Source organism: Poromitra crassiceps (genome assembly GCF_964638095.1).
Source record: "Poromitra crassiceps genome assembly, chromosome: 11".
NCBI classification, from domain to species: Eukaryota; Metazoa; Chordata; class Actinopteri; order Beryciformes; family Melamphaidae; genus Poromitra; species Poromitra crassiceps.
Genome location: NC_139643.1, coordinates 48,353,263 through 48,364,883, shown reverse-complemented (window position 1 = coordinate 48,364,883; position 11,621 = coordinate 48,353,263). Strand labels below are relative to the sequence as shown.

Below are 11,621 nucleotides of genomic sequence, written 5' to 3'. Positions count from 1 at the left end.
GTGAGATTTGTTTCAGGGTGGGCTGGGGGGCTTCCATACGGGTCCACACAGATTGATGAATGTAACTTTCATTCACATGCAGTTAACACAATTCTAGAATGTAGGAGAATGACTTGTTTTGATAATTCCTCTGTTATCTACAATACAGACAGTCATGGAACCTTGGACCAAATCACATAGTTGGGTCTGAGAGACAAAATCTTATCAAATGGGGGTCCGGTGCTCTGATGTTGACTAAAATTAGGGGGTCCTTGATATCAAAAGAGGTCGAGGATCACTGGCCTAGGGGACCTAGATCTCTCGCTCCCCCTCCCTGTCGTTCTCTCTCTCTCTCTCTCTCTCTCTCTCTCTCTCTCTCTTCTCACTCTCTAATAATGATATACATGTAGCCTATAGGCATAAACCTGCCACAAAACTATTATTACGTACCTTTGCCCCATTGTAAGTGGGTATACTCAAATCCTGGAGCTTTCCTAGTGGGCATACTAGTGCGTATACCTGCGTATCACATAGAGACTACAGCACTGTGGATGACTGAAAGCAGTCAACACAGGCATCATAGTAATTACAGTGTCTGTTATACGCTACTCACTATTGTCTCCTTTATCTCCTAACAATACATTTTCTTATTACAGGGACTCATAGTTTTGCTGTGATATTTGACCAATACATTTGTAAAAGAATGATCCTTCTCAAATGTATTGGTCACAGCCGTCTCCTCATCAGGTCGTTAATTGCATAATAATAAAGAGGTTAATTCTTTTTGTTTTGGTTTGCAGGAACTCTGCTGTGGAAAAACAACTTATCTTCCTGTCATTGTTGCCAGCCAGAAGAGAGAGAGAGAGACACACACACACACTGTGTATGCATGTGTGTGTGTGTGGTGTAATTTGAGAGAACGAACGCTCTGCCGACCTGTCTGCCTGCGAGCCAACACAGCACTGACAAGTGTGCTTTGGACTGCCTGCATGTGAAAGAGAGAGAGAGAGAGACGGAGGAGAGAAACACCCGGATATAAAAAGGGTTTTTTTTTGGTGGCCGAGTTCCTTGTTTTGCGGAGCTGATGTCTCCGGGGGAAACGGGCTATTGAGAAAGTGCATAATGGCTGAGCTGTCATCGGCCCAGGTGACCGATTGCACCTGAGCTTTGCTGCTGCTGCTGCTGCTGCTGCTGCTGCTGCTGCACAAACCCCAAAACAGCAAATCCACCTTCTTGTAACGTTCACGGGGAGAAAACAGCGTGGTATTTTTTTTTCCGGAAACTTTATTTTTTTTTGGTTGCCTACTTGCTGGAGGACCGATGTCTGTCTGTTGATTTGGGACTGATTCAGCTGTTGATTTGGGACTGATTCAGCTGTTGATTTGGGACTGATTCAGCTGTTGATTATTTGGGACTGATCCAGCTGTTGATTTGGGACTGATCCAGCTGTTGATTTGGGACGGATCCAGCTGTTTCTTATAATAAAAGGGAGGCGGCTTCGGACTCAACACATGTGTATGCAGGAATGCAGATCCAGAGGATGACCCATATAGCATCATGCAGGTTGGTCTGATTACTTCCTGCTGTGTACGTTTGATGTGTGTTGATGTGAAGGGAGGGCTTCAGTCATAAGATTGTGCTTTTTGGGAAAATCCCCAAGGAGAAATAACTATAATAATATTCCTATATGGACTTATATTGTTTTGTACTTTTATAGGGTTTTTTGTGTGTGTCTCCTATGGTATATTACTATAGAGTTATTTGAGCTATCATTTCTGGCCTATGGTAGCTGCATGCTATGTTAAAGTTTTGCTGTGGTGTACTAGTATGCATTGCATCCTAAAATGTATTATAGGGTGTTACAGTTCTTTGTCAAAAGGGGCGTGACACCTAGTACAACAATTATTGATGCTATGAAACTACACTGTTGACTATTGTTTAAGTCATCAGCTATCTTGAACTGTATACTTAGCTACGTAGCAGCAATTTATAAAAAGTATATTATCATCTGTGTCCCAAAATTGGGTTATGTAGCATCTTGGAATGCAGCCCTTCATAGCCCCACCTAATTTGCGACACTTTAGACTTGGCCTACTTCTCATTGACAGATTCTCAGCACAGATGGTGCTGAAGGTTTCCTGCTGTAAGTTCACTGTGGTAAGATGATGTAGAGGAGGCCTGCCAACGTGTTGAACACAATGTCCCAAACGCTCTCTCTCTCTCTCTCTCTCTCTCTCTCTCTCTCTCTCTCTCTCTCTCTCTCTCTCTCTCTCTCTCTCTCCCTTTCTCTCTCTTCTCCTGCAAGAACGTGCTTGAGACTTGTGTAAGGGGGGGGGGGGGGGGGTGTGTGCAGGACCTCTCTCTTCCTCAGGCTAGTTGCATGCAGCTTGACATTGCTCTTAAATTAGTTTGTGTATCTGGAAGAAACCGATTAATGCAACCTACAACTTGTGAGTGTAATCCGACAGTCTGCGCGATGCTCTTTCTGTGAGTTGACTTATTCTTCGTTCTTTGATCTACCATGAAACGTTTTATGAATGACTTTTAATTCTGGATTATTTAAAAAAGTTTTTTATTTATTTTTGTCAGGAAAAAAAAGTGTCCAAGGCACTCTTTCCATACAAAAGTCAAAAGCCTTTATTGTTTAGTGGCTAATGCATTGATTGCATACACATGTTTGAAAATGTTTAAAAAGCAGTGCTGGGTTGCAGGCAGCACATCCTCAGGGTGGAGACGTTGATTTCTGAACTGTCTGGTCCTGACATCTGTCTGGTCCTGACATCTGTCTGGTCCTGACATCTGTCTGGTCCTGACATCTGTCTGGTCCTGACATCTGTCTGGTCCTGACATCTGTCTGGTCCTGACATCTGTCTGGTCCTGACATCTGTCTGGTCCTGACATCTGTCTGGTCCTGACATCTGTCTGGTCCTGACATCTGTCTGGTCCTGACATCTGTCTGGTCCTGACATCTGTCTGGTCCTCCTGACATCTGTCTGGTCCTGACATCTGTCTGGTCCTGACATCTGTCTGGTCCTCCTGACATCTGTCTGGTCCTGACATCTGTCTGGTCCTGACATCTGTCTGGTCCTCCTGACATCTGTCTGGTCCTGACATCTGTCTGGTCCTGACATCTGTCTGGTCCTGACATCTGTCTGGTCCTGACATCTGTCTGGTCCTGACATCTGTCTGGTCCTGACATCTGTCTGGTCCTGACATCTGTCTGGTCCTGACATCTGTCTGGTCCTGACATCTGTCTGGTCCTGACATCTGTCTGGTCCTCCTGACATCTGTCTGGTCCTCCTGACATCTGTCTGGTCCTCCTGACATCTGTCTGGTCCTCCTGACATCTGTCTGGTCCTGACATCTGTCTGGTCCTGACATCTGTCTGGTCCTGACATCTGTCTGGTCCTCCTGACATCTGTCTGGTCCTGACATCTGTCTGGTCCTGACATCTGTCTGGTCCTCCTGACATCTGTCTGGTCCTGACATCTGTCTGGTCCTGACATCTGTCTGGTCCTCCTGACATCTGTCTGGTCCTGACATCTGTCTGGTCCTGACATCTGTCTGGTCCTGACATCTGTCTGGTCCTCCTGACATCTGTCTGGTCCTGACATCTGTCTGGTCCTCCTGACATCTGTCTGGTCCTGACATCTGTCTGGTCCTCCTGACATCTGGGCTGTTTTATGCCAGAGGAACCGTGAAATGAGAGAAACCGCTGCGCTCCGTGGAGGCAAAGGACAAAGTGGCATTCGGCATTGGCTTTTGACTACGTGTGTCTTGTGTTTCCTCCTTTTTTGTTGTTGTTGCACATAGCAAAAACAAAAGACGGACAGATGCAATTAGTAATAGTAATATTTCATCCTTTTTACCGCACTTTAGAGTAAGCAAGTAAACAGTTAACTGCACGTTATTTCAGTCAGGACCACTTTAGTCAAAAACACACCACTTAGATCAATTTAAAGCTTTTATTAGCATGAGCTATATTTGGCGGTATGGCTCTGTTCTGGAGGCTCCCTGCCCTTCCATGCGCATACATGGAAAGCCTAAGGCAGGGAGAGCGGCAGCAGCAGATTCTGGGAGCTCCTTGTCCCCTCCATGAGCAACATGGAATAGCCTGAAGGCAAGGAGAGCAACAAAAGACCCCCAGATACAGAACAGAGCAAGCAACAATGACAACAGAAATGACATTGTTTAAGTCAGACACAGCATGAAAGGGTTGCAAACAGCTTCTGCACTCCCTGGAGGCAAAGGACAAAGTGGCATTCAGCATTGGCTCTTGACTACGTGTGTCTTGTGTTTCCTCCTTTTTGTTGTTGTTGTACATAGCAAAAACAAAAGACGGACAGATGCAATTAGTAATAGTAATATTTCATCCTTTTTACCGCACTTTAGAATGAAGTAAACGGTTAACTGCACGTTATTTGTTCATTTGAGGTATTTAGCAATTAGCGAAGGCTCTTTCTCCAGGCGTGTCAAACTCATTTTAGTCCACGGGCCACATGCCACCCAGTTTGGTGTCAAGTGGGCCAGACAAAGAAAATCAATAATCAATAATCATCTATAAATGACAAAACCTCCACATCTTCCCGTTTCTTTTAGTGCAAAGAATTACAGGTACAACCCTACAACACGTAGGGTTATCTCAGCTTACCATCAAGCACATGATCAAATCTACTGTCTGTAACTGTGCATTACAATCAGGGTGGAGGGTAAATGCAAGTAAGCACAGTTTAGCCACCGCTTTGAAATGAGACAGATACTTTACTCACCTATTTTCAGATCAGCTGTATCAATCAATGAGGGTACCACCTCTGTATTTATCACTATACCCCTGATTACAATTGATGGCAACTGTGCAATTCTCTTTAGTCAAGCAAAGGTAATGAAAATAGCTGCCCATTTAGTGATTAATACAGATAACATGAATAAGGCAACTTAATATTTAACTTGCTCCTGAAACCTCTTACCTTTCACAAGTGCATCACATTGGTTTGAAGGACTGCTCAGTGCAATTTTCATACTTTTCAAAGTCATCCTTTGGGGCCAGATTGGACCCTTTGGGGGGCCGGATCTTTAGCCTGGTAAACCAGCCCGTCACGTGACCTCGCATTTCATTTGGCTCTGAGCCAAATGAAATGCGAGGTCACGTGACGGGCTGGTTTACCAGGCTAGCCGGATCTGGCCTCCGGGCTGCATTTTTGACACCGTCTGCTCAGATCTTATCTGTAGTGACTTGCAGTGAGTGACACAGCAGAAAACGTTGAATCCTTATGTGTCCCGACAGATTACATCAGTGTGGGTGTGTGGAGCTGGTGGACATAGCCCTAAAGATTATGATTAAGATTATGGAAATGACATGATAACTGTCGGCTATGCCTTGGGCTAAAGCAGAGGGACGTCTGTCACAGGATAGAGATATAACATGTGTCACACATGCATGTAAGCCTACTAGTATTCTAAGTGATTTTCTCTTCCCAGGTTCTCTGTAGGCATCTGAGGGAGATATAGACTGATAGTTTAAAGAGAGGCACTCAGAAGTGTGTATCATCATCGTAGAGTTGGGCGATAAATCAATAACAATATATATTGGCGATAGACAATTCATCAATACAATTTAAAAAAAAATCAATATAGTAGTATATATCGATCTGCCCCTTGATAATGGAACGTGTTATGAGTGACACACAAACGGCCAATCAAATAGACAAATCCTAAAGTTCCCACCCGGACATATTTATTACACAGCTGCAACACTCAATTTGTGTTTTTAATTGTTGTGTTAACATTCAAATTATTACCTGTGTGCCTTGATAAATAAAGTGGTTAAATCCAACCTTTTATTAAAAATAGGTCATTAAAAATGATCAACAACGATCTATATCGACTGATATGAAATATTCTATATCGATATGGTTGTTTTTGTGCTATATCACCCAGCCCTACATCATCGTAACAACTCCTCTCCACGGGATGTTAACAGATTCTCTGAAGCAGACTTAAGCATGTGCTTTTTATTCTACCCACAAACTGGGAACTCCAACACAAGACTGTGGACTGAAATCTTCTGGAATCGAAAGCGGTCGAGCGTTTGTCTCCCATAGACCGTTGAATTGACTTATCTTTCAATTTTGCTTTCTTCTTTTTTTTTTGCTCCTCCTGAATGCTATGAACTGTGGAGGCCGTAGTGTTTGTCATCAACACCTGAAGTTCTCAGATCCATATAACGTGTCATTTTCAAACGAGATGTGACCATAAGACAGATTCACATCCTTTGAGTTCCCTGCAGAGTATATCCAGCTCAAGTGATGGTGTCTCTTAACCCATTGATACCTGATGCAGCATTTGCGTGTACATCCCTCATTTGTGTGTGTATCCCTTTAAGACCGCGAACCGCGTTAACGCGGTTCGCGGTCTTAAAGGGATACACACACAAATGCTGCATCAGGTATCAATGGGTTAAGTTTAACCTTAAAGAAACACTCCACCGATTTTCAATGCTGAGTTATTTTGCACATAATCTCACATCTCATTTAGTTTGACAGTTATTGAGAGTTGATTTGACTTCAGTTGTGGACCAGTGATGTCATTTGGGCATGAATGACCTCGCCCAAATCAACTCTCGGTCACTGTCAAACTAAATGAATGTCTGCAAAACGGTTTACATTTTCCTGAGATGTGTGAGATTATGTGCAAAATAACTGAAACTGAAATAAATTGAAATTTGGCGGCGTGTTCCTTTAAGTTTGCAGGCTGGAATATTACAGCCAATTCATATAATTCAGGGTGCTGGTTTATGCTGAAGCCGTGCTGTCTGTCATTAATAAGTTAAACGTAGGGAGGGAAAGAATGAAACTTAAGAGAAAACTTATATTATCCATATGGTCACATGTTTGTCCATCCCCAAATATGAGTGGCATTGAATGATCCATAATGGTCACATTCTCTCTCGCCCCTCTTCTCTCCAGAGTGCTTTCTGAGCAGCTCAGGCTGTGAAGGACTCGGAGGCGGCCATGTTGTGTATCTCCCTCCGAGTGCCGGTGTTGACCCGTCCTCACCCTTCACCTCACCGCACCCCCCTGCCCACCTAACGCCTCGCCCCATCGCTCTCTTCCACCACCTGGCCCAGAGAAAGGTAAGTTAAGTTAAGTCTCTTCCACCACCTGGCCCAGAGAAAGTTAAGTTAAGTCTCTTCCACCACCTGGCCCAGAGAAAGGTAAGTTAAGTTAAGTCTCTTCCACCACCTGGCCCAGAGAAAGGTAAGTTAAGTTAAGTCTCTTCCACCACCTGGCCCAGAGAAAGTTCAGTTAAGTCTCTTCCACCACCTGGCCCAGAGAAAGGTAAGTTAAGTCTCTTCCACCACCTGGCCCAGAGAAAGGTAAGTTAAGTTAAGTCTCTTCCACCACCTGGCCCAGAGAAAGTTCAGTTAAGTCTCTTCCACCACCTGGCCCAGAGAAAGGTAAGTTAAGTTAAGTCTCTTCCACCACCTGGCCCAGAGAAAGTTCAGTTAAGTCTCTTCCACCACCTGGCCCAGAGAAAGGTAACCATGAGGCCATTTACACCTGGCACTAACATGCGTTTTCTGTGATCAGATTGCAATCGGATAGTGCTTGACCACTCGAAAGTACAGGTGTAAACGCCCCCAAGACACATTGAAGACTTTGGACTTTGGCCGATCGGATTGCGATCCGATCGGCCAAACCACCTCCGGAGGTGGTCAGGGACGCATTGTGAGTGACCACATTGAACACAAGTGTAAATGCAATGTGTCCTCTCAATCCACATACAGCAACTGTATGCGGATTGAGAGGACACCCGTTTTAGGTGATCAGATTGCAATCTGATCACCCAAACGCATGCTAACGCCAGGTGTAAATGAAATCAGGCTAATGTGGTCGAGCACTATCCGATTGCAATCTGATCACAGAAAACGCATGTTTTGTGTGAGGTGTAAATGGCCTCCATGGCGTCTCGTGTGGGCCACGAATCTTGTTTACATTGTCGTGTTTGGTAAATGTTATCGGTAATGTCAGGTGTATGTGTGTGTGTGTGTGTGTGTGTGTGTGTGTGTGTGTGTGTGTGTGTGTGTGCGTGCGGGGGTGAATGAACCCTAGAGGCAATATTGGGCTATGCTAACGCAGCTCTGTGTCCTCCTGCCCAGGTCCTCGGTCCTTGTTGTGGAAAATGTCCCATGCACACCGTAAGCTCCTCGCCTGGAGCCTGCCTCGCCTCGTCCTCCTATCACTGGCCTGCTTCTGGTTCCTGGCCCCGCCCACAGGTAACAAGAGCCAAACAGACGAGAGAATTGATAAGAACAGTGCAGTCACACGCCTTTGGTGACTCAAGATGTGTCTTGGCCTTCCGAGGAAGTGTCTCAGGTTGTTATTGGGCGTTTGTTGACTTTCCTGATCATCTGAGGCGCGGAGCCTGATTGCCGTCGGTGCCCCGCCCCCTACTGTGGCTGATCTGATCCCACTTGTCTTGATGGGGGACAATGTGAAACATGACAATAAGGGCTCTGTGAGTCAGACTGTGTGTGTGTTTTGGCGAGGACAGGGAAGAGGGGTGGGATGGGTAAACAGAGGCCAAAGGGTCCTTTCTCAAACAGATCCGATAGTGCTTTTGTGTGTCTGTGAGGGGGGGGGGGGGGGGGTTGGGCGGCTGTGTGGTTCAAAGAGTCAAGTTACATCCCATAATGTGTCACCCCATAACGCTCCCGTTGCCATGGCAACAATGGCGATAGCGCTGTCCAGGACCTTGGTCTGGTCAACTGCCTTTTTGTTTGTGTTCATTTTAGCTGCCCTAACTGTCGATCGCCGAGGTGTCAGCTGGACCGTCTGTTCTGGCGCTCACGGCTCAGCCCAGTCTTATCTAAAGTACACACTGCGTTCGTTCTTTACCTCCGCCAAGGAGGAGGTCCTGTTTGTGCTGTCGTTTGTTTGTCTTTTAGCAGGATTACGGCAAAAACTCCTGGGCCGATTTTCACGAAACTCCGTGGAAGGGTGTAGCACGGGGCAAGGAAGAACCCATTCCGTTTTGGAGCGTATCCGAGCCGACTCGCAAAATTTGCATATCATAGCAGCACTAGCAGACTGAACTATTGGCCCAGGCGAATGTCTGCGCTATCTGAGTTCCTTTTTTTTTTCCCTTCTTTTTTTTACCTCGAGCAGACACACACACACACACACACACACGTCGGAACACACACACATACACGTCGGCACTGTTGACGGGACTCTCGATGTGTTCTGGTTGGGAGGGGGGGAGGAGTGTGTCGTGCAGGGCCCTGTGCTTTGGGTTTTAATCAGTGTCTTGTTTTGTCAGGGAAAAGTCTCACTTCCTGTTTGCTGCTGCTCAGTCTGACCGCTTGAACCGTGGCTGCATGTCGGCATGGCTGACAAATGTTCAGCCGATGTGTCTGTTTATGAAGCGAGTGAAAAGGCTGGCGAGTCGAGAGTGGACTTCACTTCACCACCGTGGCTTTCAGTTCTCAGGACAATGGCAGGATTTCCCCACAATGCCTCGATTGATACAAACCAGGGGAATCTTGATATCAGTGGAATCTTGAAATGCGCTGCCCAGCGCCATTTAGCCTCTGGCAGGTGCTTTTCAACAAATTACTTCCTCTTTCTAGCATTTGCCTTTAAACAAATCCATTACGCTCAGTTGTTATGCTTTCTTTTATGACCCGCTTCCCTCTTGCTCTTTTAACCGTGACCCTCTTGCAGATTTGTGAATAAAACGTATCTCTCATTGTGGCCAGTATATGATTTGAATATGGAAAACAGTAACACAGACAGCAGCACTGTCTTTCTGTCAGATATCGGTTGTGTTGAACGTCTGAACTCCTCCGTGGCGTGAGCTGAAATAACATAACATGGTTCATCTCTCCTTCCTTCCTTCCTTCCTCCCCTCCCGCTCCAGGTGCATCTATGGTGTCGGCAGACGTCTGCCGAGTGACCGGCGGGGTGCTGGGGATGCACTGGAGCAGCACCATCGGCCTCGGGTGGCGCCCCCTGGCGACGGGGAGGGGCGGCGCGACGTGCTGGGAGTCCTGCTGCCTGAACCCGAGCTGCGATGCCGTGTGGAGCATCGGGGGGCGCTGTGTGCAGCTCAACTGCTCCCGCCGCAGGGGCTGCCCCATCGCCTCCCTGCCCCAGCCCCACCAGGAGTCCCTGGGCCTCCTGCAGCTGCTCTCTAAGGTGGGGCCGCTGCCGACGGAGCCGAGGAAAAGAGGAAAGATTGTCATTATGGCAACGGCTTTTAAACGGCTTTTTGCCTTTCTCCCGGACCTCTGTTGTCATATTATTTTAAAGATTTACCATGTAGTCGGAATCGATGAGCTGAAGTTGAGCATGTTGTTCAATTGTAGTATAATCGATGTTATAATTTTGGAATAAACTATTATGCTGTTTGCAACTTTCAGAAAGTTCATAAGAGATTTTGTTAAAGTTCTTTGTTGTTTGTAACTTCTCTCTCTTAGGGTCCCATCGCAGCACGGCGTAGGAAGGCCCGAAGCGCGCGGCTGGCACGACACCACCAAATGCACCCCAGACAACACCACACCAGCACGGTAACACAACCACAATCTTGTTTTATTGTTCAAGGTTTTTATTTATTGATGGCGCATTTAGCAGATGCTCTTACCTAAAACGTACTTTCAATATGATTTGTTTGTTTCCCACCAGCTGGACAAGGTAAGGCCTCAACTCAGAGGGTTTCACTCTTGAGCAGGAATCAATGGATTTTTTTTAAATGTCTTTCTTCTCTTTCATCACTCCTTCCTTCCTTCCTTCCCTCCCTCCTTCCTGTCTCTGCAGGGAAGCTCCAAAGCAGGAACGGCTGGACCGACTCCGACCATACCCGGCCCCATCGCGCTTCCTCGAACAGCCGACCAGAACCTCAGCCAGTCTGCCAACGGGAGCGGAGACGCTGTGGGTGAGCCGCTGCGTCTCCGCTCCCGGCCCGGCCCCGGCCCGGCCGCGGACACCACCGATGCTGCTGCTGCTGCTGCTGCTGCTGCGTCTTCCAATAGCACCGAAGTCCGTCAGCCCACCCCTGCCCCCCCTGCCCCCGCCATCACAACGGCTCCAACACAGGCCGGTAAGGAGGAACCTCCAGCTCCAGCTCCTTGGTCTGGATGCACTCATTCTTCATCAATCATATAGCAGCATTGCAACTCTCCAGTCGTTTCTCGTGGCATCGTAGGTCTAGCTCTCTGTTCAGTTTGTGTAAAAGCTTTCCTTGTCCTTTCAGCTTGCACTTTTCCTCAACTTTCACGAGCAAATCAACATTTGCCTCCGATCCGAGACATTCCGTCGCCTCCAAATGATGTTTGAGAGCGTTTGGAAATGTCCTTTGGACATAAATGATTGTGGCAGACTGGTCAGACGGCGTTTTGAGCGTGTGAAAGCAGCGTGCGCTCCAGTGAGAGTTTATACAGTGTAAGCAGGAGGAATGTGCTGATACATGCAGAGCTTCTGCAAACAAGAACTGGTACTGTCGGCCTCGCCTCCCTTCAGAATCAGAACATACTCTAACATTATTTATCTGGTGTTCAGCACAGGTATTAACGGACAGTTAATACCTGTAGAGTAAGCGATACATCATATTAGAAATAAAATATTGTGCGAACCTGCTGCTAC

At 46.7% G+C, this 11,621-nt stretch overlaps 1 protein-coding gene across 1 annotated transcript in view; it reads left to right on the top strand.

Annotated features, from left to right (window-relative positions):
- Positions 1–1,294: 1,294 nt before the first annotated feature.
- kiaa0319l (KIAA0319-like) overlaps positions 1,295–11,621 on the top strand; it is a 35,526-nt gene continuing 25,199 nt past the window's right edge. Inside the window, exons 1-6 of the mRNA XM_083646387.1 lie at positions 1,295–1,542; positions 6,945–7,111; positions 8,138–8,254; positions 9,901–10,178; positions 10,460–10,549; positions 10,797–11,079. Of these exons, the coding sequence (XP_083502513.1) occupies positions 8,161–8,254; positions 9,901–10,178; positions 10,460–10,549; positions 10,797–11,079 (745 nt within the window). The 5' untranslated portion in view covers positions 1,295–1,542; positions 6,945–7,111; positions 8,138–8,160. The remainder of the gene's footprint in view (positions 1,543–6,944; positions 7,112–8,137; positions 8,255–9,900; positions 10,179–10,459; positions 10,550–10,796; positions 11,080–11,621) is intronic.